The 21,574-nt window shown below is 37.0% G+C and overlaps 1 protein-coding gene across 1 annotated transcript in view; it reads right to left on the bottom strand.

The window, feature by feature from the left end:
- Positions 1 to 21,574, bottom strand: part of kntc1 (kinetochore associated 1) — a 152,923-nt gene that overhangs the window by 88,687 nt on the left and 42,662 nt on the right. Inside the window, exons 17-33 of the mRNA XM_060843653.1 lie at positions 19,646 to 19,771; positions 19,465 to 19,554; positions 19,320 to 19,385; positions 19,165 to 19,226; positions 18,308 to 18,419; positions 17,056 to 17,199; positions 16,905 to 16,961; positions 15,301 to 15,402; positions 11,946 to 12,065; positions 11,290 to 11,433; positions 9,060 to 9,158; positions 8,683 to 8,786; positions 7,869 to 7,971; positions 7,326 to 7,460; positions 1,390 to 1,506; positions 495 to 567; positions 346 to 413 (exon numbers count right to left, since the gene is read on the bottom strand). Of these exons, the coding sequence (XP_060699636.1) occupies positions 346 to 413; positions 495 to 567; positions 1,390 to 1,506; positions 7,326 to 7,460; positions 7,869 to 7,971; positions 8,683 to 8,786; positions 9,060 to 9,158; positions 11,290 to 11,433; positions 11,946 to 12,065; positions 15,301 to 15,402; positions 16,905 to 16,961; positions 17,056 to 17,199; positions 18,308 to 18,419; positions 19,165 to 19,226; positions 19,320 to 19,385; positions 19,465 to 19,554; positions 19,646 to 19,771 (1,722 nt within the window). The remainder of the gene's footprint in view (positions 1 to 345; positions 414 to 494; positions 568 to 1,389; positions 1,507 to 7,325; positions 7,461 to 7,868; positions 7,972 to 8,682; positions 8,787 to 9,059; positions 9,159 to 11,289; positions 11,434 to 11,945; positions 12,066 to 15,300; positions 15,403 to 16,904; positions 16,962 to 17,055; positions 17,200 to 18,307; positions 18,420 to 19,164; positions 19,227 to 19,319; positions 19,386 to 19,464; positions 19,555 to 19,645; positions 19,772 to 21,574) is intronic.

The following is a 21,574-nucleotide window of genomic DNA, read 5'->3' as shown; positions in this document are numbered from 1 at the left end:
CAATACCATGATACAAGTGTTCACTTTGGGCAACTTGCATCAGAGTTCATACTCCAAATTAGCCATGGTTAGCATAAATGAATTGTCTTCAGTCTGTATCTATATTATACATTAATATTAAAATAGATATCTTAATGTCAATTTCAACAATACATTCTATCATATTAGTTTTGATCATTTGCAAATGGTGCCTGAATGATATTGTGCTGAACCCTCAGGAGTTTTCCAATAAGTTTTGACCACTAGAAATTTGATTGAAATTTTCAAGCAGAACTTCAGTTAAATTTAGATTTGTAAATCCAAATATTTTGATGCATACATTCAACAATATTACAGAATAATTACCTGTAAATTTGCAATTGTTTCAAATTTATTTAAAAGATTTTCATAAGTTTCCTTTTGTAAAGTATTCCCTGAAATGCAAAACATATCTTGTATTATTACAATGTAAATTTAATATGAACGAAACATGTCTAAGACAATAGAAAAATTACCCTTTTGACTCCTCAGCAAAAATTTAATCATCGCCACCATTGTCTTTGCAATTGACACCAGATGCTTTTTCCACTAAAATATAAGCAATATCAAATTAATCAACTGAATTCATAGAATTGTTATATAGACAAATACTTTTAACAGATTGTTGTTAACCACAAATATTAAGTGACATGTGGCAAAGTGAAGTTTCTTGAGACAGGTCACAGATGCATGATTGGAAAAAACTTGCAGGGTTAAATGGTTTATTCCTGTTTCATGATTCTTGGTTATCTATGCTTTTTTTTAAATAAACAGATTTTCAGAAAAGTCAGAACAGCAGTAGGGGATGCTACCAATAGTTTCAGCTAGATTCATGAAATCATTTGTACTTATATCTCTGGATTGCTACGTAGAGTTTCTCAGAAAGTATATGTGCATTCATATTGCAAAGACTGCGTGAAGATACAAATCTGAGTTCCAATATCTTTCCAATGCTCAGCAAAGCTCAAATTGGATAAAAGGTAGAGCAAGGAAGCAGAGAACTGTTATCAATCATGGCACCATATACCCACCACCAACCCATGCCTTCTGGGTGAAAAGGAAGGATGACTGTTTCTGAAGTACCTAGAATCAAAGTAACAAGGCATGAAATTCCATTCAATTTGCTTTGTATTTTCCTTTGGGACTGAGAGTGGTCTTTCCTGGGCCAGGAAGAGAATTATTACTTGAAGAAGATTTACAGTGACCATTCAGGCATGTCTAAAATGAAGATGTTGGAGTGAAGCAATGTTTGGTGGCCTGGCTTCAAGGCAGAATTGAAGGAGTGGTAAAGCACTTTTCTTATAATCAGCGTGCTAATTTTATTCCATCAACTAAAAACAATTTCCTAAAGAATGATCATCATGATCTTACCTCAGGATGTTCAGGCTGAGTTTGGATTTTCACCTGTGCCCAGGTAATTAAACGCATAATGGTGCTCTCAGCTTCCTCCAATGTAAGACACTTTAGCAAATTCAGGCAGCTATCTTGCTGTTAAAAAGAATAAAAGACATGCATGTTTAGTCATTGCTTTTTCAATTTATAAAGTACCAGATGAAGACTTAGGGATAATTACTTTGGACATCAAGATAGAATGAAACAGGAGAGAAGATTAGGGAACTCAAGCAATAGACTAGCTAAGATAAAGTTTAAACATTAAAAGCCTTAAGATACCTGTCTGGAGAAATATTGCAAAAAGGTACAATTGAAAATATCCCTCTTCAAAGAAATTAGGCTAGATAAGCTTCTAGCAAACCTACATTTGCTCAGCTTAGGATGAAAAAATGACACACTAAAACAGAATCTACGAAAATGAACAGTGTCTCAAGAGCAGCCTTTGAGCAAAGGGCACGAAAAGCAACATGGATGGACAACAGCGCAGATACTGAAAGCTCTTCTTCCCTTCTCTGTCTCTCTATCACAATTCCTCTCAAGTTTAAAAAAGGCATATGAAAAACAACTTGGAACATGTAAGACAGCAGCTAATTAAATGAAACAAGAAGATATGTAAATGAGCAAAAGTTGCATGGCAAGGTGCCTTGGGGTTGGTGAGAAGTCTTGGGAGTGAAGGAGGAGTGAACCAGGCTGAGGCAGAGAGAACTATCATCGAGGAATACAGTCAGGGGAGGTGAGGTGAATATGCATCTACTTATGGCATCTCACTGGAGGTAGTGATGGCAGGTCATGATCCTTTGGATGCGGAGGCCAGTAGAATGGAAAGGTGAGGAGCAGGGAGACCTCATTGTTATTATGAAGGGAGGAGAAGGGGTGAGGGCAGAATTGCAGAAAATGAGTCAACGGTTAAAGGTCCTGTCGACCAAAGTCATGAGACATCTTCGGTCGAGGAAAAAGGTGCACAATTCTTGAGGAACCTCTGTGGAAGGTGTTAACATCAGAATGAAATGGTGTCCTTACAGAAAGCAGAGTGTGAGGATGCATAGTATAATATGTTGAGTACAGCTTTGAGTATTTTAGCAGCTAAGTAGTTAGATTCAGTTTTCACTCTCAATGCAAGGACTCTTTAAAAAAAACTTCGAACTGCATTATTTTCTGTCTGTATGACATCCTTCTCCACTTGCATTGTAAGCTTTTCACTAGTTTGTGAGAACGTGTTTGTTGTGCTTTTCTATTTTTTCTCGGGTTTACGAGACAATAAAACTCTACTTTCCTTGAGTCAAGAAAACCTTGGAATTAGCTTTCCTCATTTTTTGATCTGATTAACTTTGATTAAACTAAGTATGATAGCTACTTGCTAAAAAAGAAATAAATATATTTGCAATGACCAATCACAAAACAAAAAGCGAAGCCAATCATCCCTCCTCATTTATGTGATCTTCATCAACAACGTTTGGGGCGGAGTTTGACAAAGAGAGCAGCGAGAAGCTATCTTTGGTGGGCAGAATTAGATAAGGACATGGACAACAGTGTGAAACAGTGAAGTGTATGTCAAGCAGTAGTAAAGAAGCCACTCTTGACACCTTTGTAACTGTGCAAGTTATGCGTGGTAAAAGCTGTATATTAATGGTGCAGAATTTGAAGGACAAAAGCGATTTATTGTGATAGATAGCCATTTGAAGTGATTTGTGTTTCCAATGAATTAAATGATTAGCAAATCAAGACTTTAGTTTGATAGCTGCTTACGAATTCCCAGATTAAACAATAAACCTTAGCTTTGACTCATAGGTGTTTTCAAATCTCACTAGATCTAACAGGACAAAACGTTATCTTGTTTTGAATGGAGGAACAAGGAGCACACACAAATCGTTAAGTGTGCTCTTGTTAAACAAATGCTAGTTACAAACTGAAAGAAACATTGAGGTACCATTGAATCACAAACTGACAATTTTTTATTTTTTGGAAACACACCTAACACACATCATTACCACAGGTAGAATGCCAGCTGAATTGTTTTCTAAAAGAACAACTGAACAAGGTTTTGATTGCAGAAGCAACATCAACAGTCAGTAGAAGAAAAACAGTCCAGAAAGAGAGTCATTATAGGGATGCAGTGAGAGAAATAAAGAAGCTTGAAGTTTAATCAATTAAAAGAACATCACCACAAATGGCTGAAGCAGGGAGGGTTGTGAAAATGTGGTCCTCACATATATTTAGGCATGATGTTTGGTAGGTGGAAAGGTTAGGTTTTTTCCCATATAGCTCATGTATTATCTTCAGAAATTCATGCAGAGAGTAGTGAAGAATCAAATGAATCTGATGAATTGGAAAGCTGGGATATGAGTAGAGTACTCAACACAAAATGTGCTTCAAACCAGTCCAAAGCAGATTCAGAGTCAGATTGACATGTCTCAAGAAGGGTAAAATTCAATTGAAGACCAAGGGAAAAATCAGTCCTTATCAGTCCAAGGTAGGTCATTGTCCTTCCCCAAGTTTTGGATGTTTGATTCAAGAAAGGAAGTATTCTCTTAGGAAAAGGAAAACAGTGGTTACTTTAGATTCATCAATAAGTGGGAAACATAAGTATACAAGTTGTATATAATTTTGAATATTGTGTAACCTGTTTATTAAAAAGGTAGAAATGTCATAGCACCATTTTGTGGCCATTTATACACATACATATACCAGAATAAATGGATTTAGTTCAACGTAAACTTTCCATTGTCGAAGGTCCTTTTCAGTCTGTCCTGCATATCTGTCACACAGCTATTAATTTATTTTGATACAAATCTGTTCATTGTTATTATAATTTGGCAATCAAAATACACACAATCTTGGTTCTTATACACAAACTAAGTTCCTTTTCAGCTCCTTCCACTGTATATGCTTACTGTAAACCTGGATCAAGCAGATGCTTCAGCAAGAAAGCAGCTGTTTTCCTTTACTGGTTGCAAACAGCCAGTGTACATTACATATGTACTTTTCTAAGGTAGGTAACTCTTCATAGGGTCGGTGTGGACTTATTGGGCCAAATGGCCTGTTTCCACACTGAATGTTTTGATTCAAACCAATATTATTTTGAAATTTAGCAGGGCATATTCCAAATTCTTAATGGTTTTGAATCTCACTTCACAAAATAGTATAGTGCTCCAACTTATTCACCCCCCCCCCCCCCATTCCTAATTGAGAAGCATAACTAAGAAATTACCATGCTTCATTTGCAGAGAATATGTAGTCATATATCAGTTATGGACAACTGGGATTAGTTGAATCTCTTAAACAGTATATAATGGGGCAATCTTGAGGGAAACCAGGAGGGCAAAAAGAGGAAAGCGACAGCCTTGGCAGGTAGGGTGAAGGATAATCCAAAGAGTTTTACAAGGACGTTAAGAGAAAAGGACCAACAAAGAAGTGAATACGGCCCCTTAAACATCAATGTGTGGAATCACAGGAGATGGGAAGAGATACTGAATGAATATTTTGTTCAGTTTTACTGTGGAGAAAGAAATGGAAGCTAGGGAACTCGGGGAAATAAATACAGATGTCTTGAAAACAATCCACATTACAGGAGAAGCGGCACTGGAGGTCTTTAAAAAAAACATCAAGATGAATGAATCTCAGGACATTGTGGGAAGTTAGGGAAGAATTTGCAGGGCTCCCAGCAGAGATATTTTTATCACACGTAACCACTGGTGAGGTGCTGGAGGATAGGAGGGTGGCTAATGTTTTGCCTTTATTTAAGAAAGGCTACAAGATGTAGTACATGGAATTTTGGAGAGCCTTTGACAATATTCTGCATGGTAGACTAATTAGTAATGTTAGATCACATGGGATTCAGGGAGAGTTTGCCAACTGGATATAAAATTGGCTTGATGGTAAGAGAAAGAGGATGGCGGTGGAGAGTTGTTTTTCAAATTGGAGAACTGTGCCCAGCCATGTTCCGCAGGGATTAGTAGGGGGTTCACTTTTGTTTGTCATTTATATAAACGATTTGGATGAGAATTTAGGAGACATGGTTAGTAAATTTGCAGATGATGCCAAAATTGGTGGTGTTGTGGACAGCGAGAGGTTATCTAAGTTTACAAAGACATCTTGATCAATTAGGCCAATGGACTGAGGAGTGGCAAATGGAGTTTAACTTGGATAAATACGAGGCATTGCATTTTAGTAAAACAATCAAATGCAGGACTTATACAATTAATGGTAGGGCCATGGATAGTGTTGTTAAACAGACAGACCTAGAAGTTCAGGTGCAGAATTCTTTGAAAGTTTCATCATAGGTAAACAGGGTAGCTAAGAAGATGTTTAGCACACTTGCTTTCATTGCTCAGACCATGGAATATAGGAGTTGGGACATCATATTGAGGTTATACATGATGCTGGTGAAGCCACCTTTGGAGCGCTGTGAACAGTTCTGGTGCCCCTGTTATAATAAGGATATTACTAAGTTGTAAGTTTGATCACTGAGCTGGTGGGTTTGTTCTCAGACACCACACTGTATATCATCAGTGAGCCTCTGGTGAAGCGTCGGTGTTCTGTCCCATTTGCTATTTATGTGTCTTGGTTTGTTGTAGTAGGTAATATCACCAAGTGTGTCTTTGTTTAGCCTGTCCCAGGACGGATGTATTGTCCCAGTCCATCTTGGCACAGGCTAAACAAAGATACGCACGGTGATTCCTAGAGACCTGGAACTCCATTAACAAACATACAGATTTGGACCCCATCTACCAACCTCTCAGAAACAGAACCGAAAATGTTATCACCTACACAACAAACCAAAACACATAAATAGCAAGTGGGGCAGAACACCAACGCTTGAACAGAGGTTCACTGATGATGTTACCGAGAATTATGATGGAATGTTTGAAAACAAACCCATCAGCTCAGCGAACAAACTTAAAAACTATCCACAACCTGAGCTACAAACATTCTCCAAAATTTTAAGGATATTATTAAATTTGAGAGATTTCAGAAAAGATTTACCAGGCTATTGCTGGGACATTTAGATACATACATGAATAGGAAAGATTTAGAAGGATTATGGGCCAAATGCAGGAAGTGGTTCTAGTTTAGTTTGGACGAGTTGGACTGAACGGCCTGTTTCTGTGCTGTATGACTTTATGATATTTAGGCATAGAAATTAAGTGGCTTTTACTACACATATTAGAATCTAGCCATGTTATAAAATAGTCTGCCACTATAAGAGGATTACGAATTAAGATTAATAGGATAACTTTATTGACATGTGACAAATGGTTAAAACTATAATGCTTCTTCCTCTCAAAGTGTACATCTGAATTTGTCTCCATTCAAAATTTATTAAAAATCAAACTTTTAAGATGTTCAGGAACATTTAAAATTTCTGCCAATTAACATCTGTTCACAGGAAATTATATCTAACATTGCTTAAATGCCCTAAAAATAGTTAATTCATTTTTCATTTAAGCATATGTTCATGCTTATACATAAAACAGTGACATGGTTCAGGTGAGCAAATAAAAAAAGTTGTTTAGCTCGCTCGATTTTAAAAGGGATGCATTGCTATCATCTGGTTAGATTAGTATTCACCTGGACTCCAAGAAAATTGAACATCTTCCCCATTAGAGAACATTGTATCTTGCCCCCTAAAAGAGTGCATGTTCCACTGCAGATCAAAAATCTAAATATCTGAACCACCAAACTGAACTTTTAACATATGCTTCCTTAACGAGATAATTAACCATAAATTATGAGGAGGGTGATGAGCAAATTAAACCTTCTATGACTGAAATACTCCTGGCACTGATGGCACTTTATGAAATTGTTTGCCTTCTAATTTGTGTTTATACCTGCATATTTAGAATTTACCAAAAAGTTACGACCATCAGAGATGCACACCGCATGTCACAAATGTGAACACATGAAGTAATACTTACATCATCATTAGACGCCAAGTGTTTTAAGTGGAGGAAATAAACTTCAACTGGAGACAATAGGTAGGCATGAACCACTTTCAAAGCATCATCCAATGATGATGACTGGTCCTGTTTTAGGATGAACTTTACCAACCACTGATCAAAAGAACAGATTACAATAATTACTGGAAAACAAGGCAAGCCAAAAGTGACATCCTTCCAATTTAAAAGACACGAAAAAAACACATTAGGGATTGACACAAGGCAGGAGTTATTTGATTCTTCATTAATAGAATACAATATCCTAAAAGTACAACCATTAAATTTTTCTTTCAAAATTAAAAATAAATCTGTAGAAAACATTATCATAAAAAGTTGAGACATGGCTCGATACTCATTGACTGTAGAATGGCAAGAAAGTCAACATAACACAAGTCAATGACTAAAGCTTTACTTTTGACTTCAGAGTTCCATTTAAGCAACAGTCATTTATTCAGAATCTAAACCTATCAATATGTTCACATACAACTTGGTTATAATAATGTATTAACTTTACAATCTTACCATTATTTCATGATCATTGAACATGTCAATGTTCCGTATTCCATACCCTCTTAATAATTTCTTCATCTCCATGAGCCTGTAGCTTTCTTGCAATAATTTCACCCTAACAACATCATTGACAAAAATCAAATATTTTAGATAAGATCTGAAAGGAACTGATATGGCTAATGACAAGTATTTCGTCACAATCAATGCTTCAACAGATTGCACCTTCTGTTCAAGTGGAAAGTCGTGACAGGAAATATAACCAACTTTAAAGATCTGATGGATTAGATGTTAAAAGCCATACTTTCCATAGAGTGTTTTGCTGTGAACCCATTTTAAGACTTTATACTTGATACAACTCTGGAGCAAATATTCAGGATAGAGACAGGCAGAGTTGTTAACCAGGATGGTAGATCAAATAGTAGGGAGATATGCACAAAGAGCAACTATGACACCGAGCATTTCGGAAGCTCTGATAGGGTTGATGATCACACCTCTTAGCTCATGGAGTAGGCCATGCCAAGAGGTAACCTCCTCCACCCCACACATTTAAAGGAACCTTGCAGCCCAAACATTTCGCATCTGTTGCTACATGCTTGCTTCAGTCCCATAACTAACTCACCATCATGTTAAACATAGTATTGGAAACTTTCAATTCAGGTAAGGTTACTTAAAACTCATACCAAGAATATTGGATGTGATGGTGAATTCGCTCAAAACAGCTAGGATAGTGCTGGATCACTACAATCTCATATGAGTATCACCTCAAAGTCACAGTCTCAAATAATGTAACCATATTGAATTCACCTTAATTCAAAAAGAAACATACTTGGGATGATTCATTTCCAAATGCTGTTTAACAAGTTGTTCTACTGCATTGCTCCAAGGCACTACTGCTCCGTACATTATCTGTAGCACTGCATCAAATATTAGCTGTGAAGGAAAATCACCATTACCAACTATTACCACAAAGTGTCAGGAAAACAATCTCTTTAACTACTAAAATATTTGAATAGTATTCCGATCCCGCAAATATCTCCCACAGAACAGAGGGTAAAAGTGCTCCCAAGCTTTATGCGCTAGCAGAATTATCCTGCCTGTCAGGACATATACTTCACATTATTACATCATTCATTTTCCTCTCTTCATTAATAACAATAAAAGAAAGTTACTTATGTACCATAACATTGTGCATAGGATACCTACATCAATTTCAGTCATACAGCCTAGTACAGCCATGGCTTTGGCCTCCCATGCAGTTTCAAAGAGTGAGGCCGAACGTGAACTACATCGTTCTAGCAAATCCTATTGAAAACATGACAATGACATATTACTTAGGCATCCTGGTAAAATACAAGTTACACTGAAAAAAATCAGAATTACAATTGTCTCTTGGAGCTACATTCACACTACAAATCAATTTCATAACAATATGAAACAAGGAACTGTGATGTTCAAGATCTGAAACTTACAAAAATAGTAAATGCTGGAGAAACTTAATAGCATCTGTGGAGAGAAAACAGTTAACGTCACAGGAGTCACAGGACTCAAAATGCTAAATGAATTTCATGCCAGGCTGATATTCAAGCTTCTGACTTAAATGCAGCTTGAATCCAGAATCTTTGCCAAAAGGATACCAGCAGTAAGTGAAGTCAGACACCCTGAAAAAACAATTCTACTGTTACTCCTCTGAGCCTCAAAATTTGACTTACACCTTGAGTTTTAAGATTTACACCCAGTTAACTTGTAGATGAAAATGCACGTTATAGGATTTTCAGCTACAATTCAAATGGCAATCATTTATTGTTGAAGACTTCAGCCAGAAGAGCCATCTTACCAAGTTTTGTAACTACTCAGTAAAATACTAAAGAAAAAGGCTACTGGATGAGAAACCTTCTTTTCAAATGGTTTCAAAAATGCAATTTGAGTTAAAAAAAATTCTAAAAAGCCAGTTTCTTTGTTCAAAAGCATAAACACTGCCCTTCCCCATGAAAACACATTTATAATGTAGCTTTATGCACAAAAAGCCTGATTTTGACAAAGTCAGGCCAACTCCAAAGGCCTTTAAAGTAGCCTATGTGACCAGCTTCTGCGATTTCTCCTTCTCATTCCCAGTTGAAGTCCCAGGAAACCAGGATGAGCCTTCTAACCAGCCCACCTCAGTCATCTGACTCCTCCAAATTCCAGGGTCATCAGGTCTGACTCCATCCTGGGGCTATTTTTGTGGAAATGTGTCTGCTGAGTTGAGAATTTTCCCAACCTCTCCACCTCTTCCACAAAAATCTAGTCCACAGTCAGATTATGAAAAGAGAGGAGCAGCTTTCCCAAAATGTATTAAATGCTTCAAACATCAAAATGTCTACTGCTTGGTGAAACAGAAAAAGAGTGGATCAAACTTCACATTGCTGTAGCTGGACGGCAGTGTCCACTTCTGATCAAAGATGAAAAGGAAGCATTCAATTGTTCAGGAAACACCCTCCAAGGCATTCTAGGTCAGAGTTTAGGAAATAGTCAGAAAAATACAAATCTTCCAAATGGGAAAACAGGTGACTAAAAGGCAAAGTGTAAATGTATACAAGAACATATATAAAAGGAGAGAAAGATTTTTCAATGTTAATTGAAGTGAAAAGGCAATAAATCACATACTCTAATGCATTATGAAGCCAAATTAAAACTGGTACTAATAAGCTATTTTTATAGTGACTAGTACATGGAATGAACCTAAAAATGTTGTACTGGCTGCAAAACTCCCACAATTACATAACAACTAGATGATGTAAGCCTTATTTTTTGAATCATTAGCCATGACAGATGAATGACTTTCCTTATCTTTAATTATCCTGTGAAGAGATACACCAAGATTACTGTATTGGGAATAAAGCATCTAAAAATATATTGTTTCTCTCTGAAATTCAAAATGAATATATTCCTTCTGAAATAACTCCATAGAGACCAGTACTCCATCACCAACTCACTCTGTCTTTACACGTGGAGAATCCTTGACAATGATTCAGCTCCCTCAAAGCCAGCTCGGAGACTGAACAACACCTCTGATACTCCTATTCACACCTGTCATCCAGGGCTCCCTGATTGAAACTGTTGATCTGACCCAATCAGGGACCTCATTCTATGAGGTCCACCTGGCAAACCTCGTTACAATCACCACACCTTCATTTTTCTCATTTGAATATTTTACCTTTCCCTTGTACTGGGTATAGCTATTGATTATATACAATTACAACTCTATGTGAAGTACCTTTTTAAAGACAATAAAATTCAACTTCCTACACCCACCTTTGTCTGTTTCCTAATACTTTTACTAGCACAGCTATTAATTTTTAAACACATTTCTCCAGGTAAACTGTTGACAACCAATCAGCTACTGCATTTGCAACTTAGAATATTTTCATCAAAATCACCATATAATAGTCGTCACCTTTATGTAATGCAACAGCAGCTCTTCCTTTTGTAAGTTGTGCTTGGCTATATAAGGCTGTATAACCATTTCAAGGGTTGATGGAATAAGCTCTGGAGCCAGGACCCTATCCAACATGCGAAATACAATTGTCGCTATAGTTTCCTAATAAACAAATCAAGTTATTAGTTTTTGGTAACCTGCATAACATATGTAGTACAAGTATAAGTCCTCCAGTTACACCATCATGCTTTATACTGATTACACAGTCTAAAATCTAATACTGTACTTTCAAAAGAGTATGATTAAAATTATTTACAGTTTTGTTCACAAGAGTAGGCATCAACTCATTGTATAATTAATTTGCATCTAATATTTAAGAGAATTGTGAACGAGATCATTTTGTTCCAAATTTACTGCCAGATGATTGAACCAGTGCTCAACAACAAATTTAACACCTAAACATTCATTGACTAAGGCTTATGTGTAACAAGTAAGTATTGTACCATAATAAGCCCTATGTTAAAAGTTTTAGCAAATATCTTATGTAAAGAAAAATAACAAGTCACAACAATGCCGAAATTTCAACTTGCAACATTGTTTGAATGTGCAATTCTGGATGTATAAAATTAACATTCCATTTTCCTGGTCTATTTTTCATATAAAGAACCACCTACTTTTTCAAATTCTGAGAGAGCCAGTCTGCAGTTGTATTTTCTATGGAGATCAACAAGCTCCTGCAGATTATTAACCAATGTCTTTAACTGGTACACTTCTTCGCAATCCATGTCTTTTTTCTAAACCCAGGACAAATGAAACATAAAAGCTGAATCAAATTAACTATTCCAAAAATCAAAAACTGTTATTTTTTTAAAGTTTACTCTCCCATTCCTCCCCACACAATTTCCCTTTTTCATAAAGGCACAACACATTAGAATGGAAATCCACAAGTGTTTTACAGCTTTGGGCTAGTTGTTTATGACTGGCAAAGACCAATAATAACAGCCATACTGCTGCCTAGCAAAATCAGCTGACTCTGCACAAAATGCAAAGATTGAAATGGAGACTTTCTAATCTGGACAGCTGCACAAGACAGTGCAGGTTCCAAAAAACAAAATTGGTGATAAGCTGCTCAGGGCTTTTTGAATCCAAACTATGGAAGCAGTGAAAAGTACCTTCACACTCTTGCTGCATTGCACACTTCGAACGACCATAGAAACAGTTTTTCATTTTAAACTGGAAGATGTTTGTAACCATTTCATGGTCTCCATTTTTAATTCCAAATTCAATGCACTGATTTGAAATTTCCAGTTTTATTTTATACGATAGACGTTTCCAATTGAAATGAAGAAAATGGTATGCATTCCCCTTCCCCAAAAGAGTTGATCAAAATCAGTTCTGATGTTTTTGACAAGTGTCAGGTAACAAATAGCATAGCTCATTCAGAATAATGATCCAATAAAAACATTCCATCCATTCTAAATAGTTCACAAAGTGATGTTATAAACATAACTAAAATTTCAGGGGCATTTTCTTTTTAACACTGGTATGCAAATACATCATTTGTTTTCCATTAGTGAAGCCTGCAAAAATTCTATATTCAAAACAAGCATGTCCTCGGCACTGAATTACATTAACTGATTATTTCCCATTGCAGGATTTCAGCTGACAAGATGTACTAATGCACTTGATACATTAGAAAAAGGTCATTCAACATCATCATCTTTGTAAGTAACAGTGCTGAGAATCTATGTTGGTACCAACAGCTGCTTGGGAGTGAATTCACATTTATTATAGTGAAGAAAAAGCCATTTAGCTCAACAAGTATGCACTGACGCTCCAAAGAGAATTCCACCCAGACTCACACCATCCCTGTAACTCTCTTTCAATCCTTGAAATATAACATTTTGTCAGAGACATTCACTCAAAGCCTTAAAAATTGAACTAATATTCAACCCAGAACTTCAACCCAATTTTAACACTAAGATATACAAGCTAAAATAAAGCAAAGCTTTATCCAAACATACAGATAGGTCTAAAGCTATTTCAGAAGCTCTCTGATGCCCAAACTACTGCCATTTTACTTTGTTGCAGAATGGGGTACAAAGGTTCAAATAAGATGACACCATGCAGTCAGAAGCACTCTGAACCAGCAAAGATACTTAGTTCCTTTTTTACACTAGTTTTACACTTTTAAAGCTGCACGTTGGAAATAGACTACTTACAAGAGTTGTCAGAATTTTAGTGCACCACTGGGCTCTCTCATTAGAGACAGGTGACTAGAGGTGGTTTATTCTGAGGATCACCATGCCACATGCAATGAGAGAAGGCTGAGTAGAAGAAACTTTCATGGTGATCTAATCTACACTGTTGGAATTACCCTCCATTGCAATACAGCTGTCCAGCCAATGGAGCTAATCAAACCCCACTTTTTGGTATGCAGTTATTTGAATGTGAACGTGAATAGTAAAGATCTTACTCGTTCAGAGTCGTAGAGATGTACAGCATGGAAACAGACCCGTCCATGCCGACCAGATATCCCAACCCAATCTATTCCTACCTGCCAGCACTCGGCCCATATCCCTCCAAACTCTTCCTATTCATATACCATCAGATGCCTTTTAACTGTTGCAATTGTACCAGCCTCTAACACTTCCTCTGGCAGCTCATTCCATCCCGTGTGAAAAAATTGCCCCTTAGGTCTCTTTCATATCTTTCCCCTCTCACCCTAAACCTATGCCTTCTAGTTCTGGACTCCCCCACCCCAGGGAAAACACTTTGCCTATTTACCTTGTACATGCCCCTCATAATTTTGTAAACCTCTGTAAGGTCACCCCTCAGTTTCCGACGCTCCAGGGAAAACAGCCCCAGCCTGTTCAGCCCCTCCCTATAGCTCAAATCCTCCAACCCTGGCAACACCCTTGCAAGTCTTTTCTGAACTCTTTCAAGTTTCACAACATTTTTCCAATAGGAAGGAGATCAGAATTGCACGCAGTATTCCATCAGTGGCCTAATCAATGCCTTGTACAGCCGCAACATGACCTGTACTCAATACTCTGACCAATAAAGGAAAACACACCAAACGCCTTCTTCACTATCCTATTTACCTGCGACTCCACTTTCAAGGAGCTATGAACCTGCACTCCAAGATCTTTGTTCAGCAACACTTCCTAGGACCTTACCATTAAGTGTACAAGTCCGGTGATGAGAGATAAATAGTGGGTTGGGGTTGGCAGGGAGGTTATATGTGGATGCAGGTGGGGATAATTGTGATAGGTCAATGGGGAGTGGATAGTTGGGAAGGAAGATGGACAGGTAGGACAGGTGAAAGGGGCATTGCCAAGTTGGAAGGTTGGCTCAGGGATGAGGTGGGGTGGGGTGGGGGGTAGATTTGAAAACTACTGAAGTCAGTATTGATGCTGTCAGTTGAAGGGTCACAAGGCAGAAGATGAGCATTCTTCATCCAGTTGGCAGATAGCTTTGACTTGGTGGTGACAGTAGCCCAGGATTTACATCCTTAGGAGAGGGGGATTGTTTGGTGCATGTGTCCCAGAGAGGTTCCCTGAAATGTTCCCAATTGTTCAAGTTCACTGACACTGTTTTCATTCATTCCCATCTGCAAAACATTGCTTCCTTGCTTCAACTACATACAAATAACTGCTTTCCATCTGTAGATTCAAATTTAAACTCCACTTTCCAAACCTTCAGCTGATCTGAAATGTAATTGCTGGCACCCTATCTTGCCGTAGGACCTATGCATCAGATCACTCCAGCAAATTCCTATTCCTGGAAAATTTCCATTTCATTCACATCTACAAATTTCTATGTAGTCTTACCCAATCCTAATCTAAAACACATAAACCCTTTCTCCAATTCTGACATCAATTGTGAATTTTAGGGTTGCCAGATTTCAATTAAGACATTGCTTCAGTTTGGAATTCTTTGTCTCCTTTCTCCATGCTTTCAAATGCTTTTGCAAAACATATATTCAAGTATATTGAAGAAAACAATTCAAAAATTAGTTAATCATACTAATGGAATCCAAAGTCCAGCTGTAAGAAGCTCAAAATCATTCGGTTTTTTCGCTACAAAGTATAGTTCTGCCATCCGCAATCCATTTTCTGGCCAGTTTGCCTGGAAATGTATGTAAAAACAATAATGATAATTTCAATGTTTGCAATAGCTGTCAATTTTACATTAAAATTAAAAACAATGTTTAGTCAAGACATAAGAGCCCAGAACATCAAAATTCAAAAATCAATGTAGATTTTGTACAGCCCAGCAGAATATGGATATAAATGGAAAAATACTCCCCACAGAACACTGGGCGACATGGTGGCTCAGTGGTTAGCACTGCTGCCTCACAGCACCTGGGTCCCAGGTTTAACTGTCTGTGTGGAGTTTGCACACTCTCCCCATGTCTGTGTGGGTTTTCTCCAGGTACTCTGGTTTCCTCCCACAGTCCAAGATGTGTAGGCAGGTGAATTGGTCATGCTAAATTGCCCATAGTGTTAGATGCATCAGTCAGAAGGAAATGGGTCTGGGCGGGTTACTCTTCGGAGGGTCTGTGTGGACTGGCTGGGCCGAAGGGCCTGTTTCCACACTGTAGGAAATCTAAAAAAACAAATTACAGTTATGGACTGCCTTTAACATAATTGTGACCCCTACTGTGCTTCACAAGAGTGATTATGACACAATAGTTTAGACCACGGAGTTTTTAAAAGGCAAAAGTAGATTTTATGGAGCCTCTTTGAAGGAGGAAAGTGGGGGAGAGAGCTGGGAGAGTTATGGAGATATTCCAAAGCTGAACATCCTGATGCCAGTGGCAGAGCAAGTAAACCGATGATGAGGAAGACTGTGATGGTCTTGCAGACTCCTCAGCTGAGAGAAGGTGACAGAGATAAAAGAAGTGAGGTTTTAAAAATGAGAATTTTTAAATAATAAGTCAATGTTGATCAGCAAGCACAAAGGTAATGGGCAAGTGAAACTTGGTTGGAGTTAGGATAGAGGCAGCAGAATTACAGATCAGCTCAAGTCAAGCAAGATGGTAAGTAGGAGGCTGGCCAAAAGAGAATAATCTAAATGAAACGTAGTACAGGCATGGAGGAGAGTTTCAGCAGCAAGTAGGTGTTCCTAGCAATAGAGGATATAACGTAACTCAGCTCAGAGTCATAGCACACCAAGGTTGCGTCTAGCTCAGCCTCGAAAAGTGGGATGGGACAGAAATTATTGAGATACTTCAATAGCGTGGCTCCAGGCATCCCAATATTTAATTTCAGAAAATTCCAATGCTGGACATTGGTTAAGCAACATATCATATCTGAGGGAAGTTAGTTGAAGATTGTCGTGTTGAGATAAAGCTGGGTGTAATGAGAACATATATGGAATCTTATGCTCCACATTTAGATGAAATATGGAAGTTATTTTTCATAACTTTTTGTTTCAGTTAACAAAGTGCCCAATCTTTGCTTCAATAATAGTAAGTGTCAATTTGAAAAAATATTTTGCAACTTTTACATTTGAGATTTAAGGACGTAATTGAAATGATTTTTAAAAATTCTTAATGAAAAAAATGACAAACTTGTTTCATCTTCAGGGTATGTAAGTGAATCCATCCAAACTGTTACACAAATTACCTTCTCAGTTAGTTCAAGACTCCGGGCTCTGTGTTCCAACCATTTTGCCAGAATTTTCTGTAGAAGTTGAAGAAAACAAAAATATTGCGCTCGGTACAAAGCTAAAAGAAACATTATTTCTTTATCCCAACTATCTACTACACATCATTACCTTTCCCTCAGGAACAATCTTCAAGACAAAGGGAATTATCACATTTCTGAACCAGAGACTCAGTTCTTGTGAAGGGAGACTTGCAGGGAGAGAATCTAAGAAATTCTGTAGTCTTTTCAAATCAAATTTGTTTTCAAACTCCACCTGAAATTGAAAAATGGTCTTAAGAGAAAAACCTTTACAGTTCAAACGATAAAATTAAACAACACAGAAGACATGTTTAGCCTGACTTATAACTAACGAGTGCTTAAACTCCTGATTGCTGTATGTATTATACTTCCTTTTTTCTCTTAGTATTTACATTTTAAAAAATATAGGCAACACATGTAGCATTGTTGTTCCACCTAGAAATGTCACCAATGTTGCCTTGAGCAAGAAGTAATGCAGTTAATTCAACCAAATCGCCAATCCAGGTCAGCGGAAGAAAGCAAAACACTAAGGAATAGCTCCAAAAAAAGCACATTACAGTAAAGAGCAAGCAGATCCGTTACGTGTGCTAGGTGGACATAAGTGTCTAATTTGAATATCTTGCCCGAGTCAGGATTCTGCATTCTAAGCAATCAATCAATCAGTTTGATGAAGTTAAGGTACCACTCAACTGATGGACAAAAACCAAGTGGTTGCAGTATGAAATACAGTGTCTGACAGATTCATGCCAAAATTAAAACTTTGTTCAAAGAGAAACAGGATTAAGTTTTGTACTGAATGATAGCAAATAATCAGTTATTTTCTAGTAAAATTAGTGCAAAGACATAAAATCTTTCATTGGAGCCATCTCAGTGATAAGCCAGATTTCTACTTGACAAACTGCCCTCAAACAATCCAAAAGCTTTGTGGTGACTTGAATGGTACTAGCGTTTTTAATTCCAGATTTTTAAAAAAACTAAACTGAATTCAATTGATCGGACTGAAATTTGAACTCATTACTGGAATTAAAAGTCATTTAAGATTATTATTTTGTTACCACATTCCAGTCAGTAGGTGAGATACATAATTCATGCCATCCAGCTGTCTAGATCCTTGGGAAGTGCAGATAATGCTACTGAACAATTGAAAGGCTTCCAACTAACATGCAGAAGGAGAGAGGTCAAGGCATCTATTGTGGCATTTCAGATTTAAATGTCATAAGACACATCAACCTACAGGTCACCAATTTACTAAGTAGGATCTGAACATAAATCATCATGTACTGCACTGCAATGGAAAGCACTTCTCAATATGCAAGACCAACTCAACATTTAGCCAATATCACCTGGTGCCTTAACCAAATATACTCTGCACATTTCAGATTTCCCTCCTGAAGCTGCAACAGAACATCATTAAAAAGGTCTTCATTGTTTACGAACTTGATCCAAGCAACACCACTGTGAAAGAAAAACAAATCAGGCATTAGTCACATTGCAGGTATCAATAAACTTTGAATTACATCTAATCCAAGACTTCACCATTTCAAAACATTCAAAAGTTGAATCATAACAACTTTTGCTACATCCTGTCATTTTGCCTCTTCTCTCTTCTAACACAAATCTATCAAAAAAACAAAAACAAACTGCAGATAATAGAAAGTTCAAATAAAAACAAAAATGTTTGAGCAATTCATCTGAACTGTCTAATAAAACATCGTTGGTTGAAACGTGAACAGTTTTCTCCACAGACATAACCTGATTTTATTCCAATATTCTTCTAGTGTCCTGGTTGAACCAACTGATTGCCTTCTAAATTCAAATGGGCAATTACGGATGGGCAGTAAATACCTCCCTTGTACTCCCATGAACAAATTAATATCTAATATTTATATACATAGAAGGCAAACACCAGAACAGTTTTAATGGGTTGATTGGTCAATTTCTGATTTGTAACTCCCACATAATTCAACCATCTCAGCCTCTCCACTTGAACTTACTCGTCTTCTTTCTGTATTTCTTTAAAACATTTAAAATTCATTTCTTCAATTCAAATTTCTGTTTTTTTTTTCCAAATTCTCCCACTGCGATATTCTCTGTTCTATTATCACTAAACTACCTTGAACTGTCTTTCCATTAAAAGGTAAGATATAACGTCAAGTTTTTTTTTAATTGAGAGAAGAACTAAAACAACAAAATGACTAACCTGAACTTTCCAGGCCCATATGCTTCATGAAAAGTAGTAAGCCGTGCTTCCGCTCTCAATACCTAATTCAATAGATAAAATAATTTCAAAGTGATCTGTAATATGCTTCCTAAATCAATATGAAGGAATCAATAGAATTGTCTTATTACAAATACCTCGACCAGCCACAAAGCTTGCTTCTCAGACAAACCAAGAAACCTCTTGTCTTCTTTCTTTAGGACCTACAAAAATATTCTCAGTTAAACAATAATGTGTCTCTTGGAAGGACAATAAAACCAAGAGCCATGAAATAGAACTCACCCGCTTTTTGGCATAATTTAACATTTCCAAAGTTATTTCAAAAGTTGGCCAAGGAACATCCAGACAATATTTCACTACAAACTCATCATCCTTTGGTGGAAAAAGAAATAAGTTTAAGATAGTCAGTCAGAAGACACATAAAATATAAGCTAACTTCACTCAGCATCTTATAAACTTATACCTGTACTTTTTGCAAATCTGCTTTTGCCTCATCAACAGTGTTCTGCCATGTTGATAGATTGGGAGCTTCCAAGGAACTTGAGGCTAGGTTCTCCAAAGCTATGTTGAGCCTGACTTTGTACACAAGCTGAAAGAAGTTTCAACATTTATTGACAAAAGTTTAATTCAGTGTAAGTGTACCACTTTCTAGACTAGAATTCAACACGTTGAAGCAGGATTGATTTGTTAAAATTATTAGCAATTACTCGAATATATACCAATGTTCAAAAGTCATACATTTGGGCAACTGTATTTTTCTCACACACAATGCAAAACTGAAAGCATATAACTGGTAGGAATGGAAAGACGACAGCTGCACAAATCTTGGCTACTTCAACAGTTCATTAGATTTAACTTTCAAGTAATAAGATTACACATTATTCCATTTTATTTTTTTCTCAACAGAGTCACATTGTCATATGTTTTGTCTTGAACTCATCAGGACAGCTACAAGAATGGCATTTTTCAAACTATCGGAACAGTATATAAGACAGGAGGAAAGGATACTGCTTGGCTGGCAAATCAACTCTGGTTATTCAGGAATTGCCATGAAGAATGCAAAAAAGGAACTATAAGCTCTTGTCCCTTGTGTAATTCTAAAAAACCATTAGACTTGGTCAAATTCCTTTGGTTTACAAAGAAGTGGTCCCTGCATATGAATATCTGTCACACCAGCAAGCATAAATGAGCCATGCTATAAGGGTCACTGGTTATTTTGAATTGGTTGTTCTCATCGTTGTTAACACATTCAGGAGTCATGATTTGGAGATGCCAATGTTGGACTGGGGTGTACAAAGTTAAAAACCACCTGATGAAAGAGCAGCGCTCTGAAAGCTAATGTGCTTCCAATTAAACCTGTTGGACCATAACCTAGTGTTGTGTGATTTTTAACATTACAGAGTGTTCAACAATTGTTGCCCAATCACGGAATGAAAATATTTTATTTTGGGTTTTGCAAGCACAGGCTGAAACCAGTTTGTAATCTGCCTATTATTAGCAGCTAGAGGAATATGTTATATGATTCCATCAGCCAATGATTACATTATCTACATAACTGGCATTACACTGGAAGAGAAATAGATGCTCAACATTGCTCAATTGTACGGCAGACCTTTGGACTGATGGTAACAATCTGTTAGTGAAAAATATCACTTGGTGATTCAAGAATACAATAAGAATATGAAAATGGTTGCTTGATATACTGTTCAAATGTTAAGCTATTTTACCTTTTCAGAGTAATTTGACATGGACTGAGCATGTTTCAGGTTGAAAAAGCCTTTAGTGAGCTTGCACAATGAACAATGATCTGATCGTTGTCATCCTGGATATCTTTCATGCACTCTTTTATGCAGTGAGCTTGTAAAGTTAGCACATGGCCAGGGCCTGATTTTAAAAAAATGCTGACATGTATATATCTGAATGTATATACTAACTGGTAAAGGAGGCTTGCTGTAGACAGTAATGGAGAAAACCTTGACAGACTCTCAACAAGCTTACTTACAAACATTTCACTGAATGAAGCCATTAATATTTGGCTGTGTCACTGCACCATAGAGAACTTAGAGGCTAGCAACTTGCAAGTAAAGTTCAATTTTAATGATATCGTGTAAACCCAAAAAACTGGTGTAGCCATGGAAGGACTAGCACTCATGAAGTATTTCCGTGAATTTTCATGAGTAACAGGTACCTAACTTCCTGTCCCATGTATAGTTCTAATTTACAGATTATACTTTCAGCATCTTTCTTTAGGTAACTGCAAGGATTCTTACAGCATCTGTAAGAACCACCTTAAACGTATTAATGTACTCTGTCATTCTCAAATTCACTTGAGATCAAGCAGTGACTTTTTCCTCAAGATATGCATTGAAAAATCTATTAATGGTTTCTCTGT

This window comes from Hemiscyllium ocellatum, chromosome 24 (assembly GCF_020745735.1).
Source record: "Hemiscyllium ocellatum isolate sHemOce1 chromosome 24, sHemOce1.pat.X.cur, whole genome shotgun sequence".
Lineage (NCBI taxonomy): Eukaryota > Metazoa > Chordata > Chondrichthyes > Orectolobiformes > Hemiscylliidae > Hemiscyllium > Hemiscyllium ocellatum.
The sequence above is the reverse complement of the archived record's forward strand: the minus strand, read 5'-3'. Positions and strand labels throughout refer to the sequence as shown.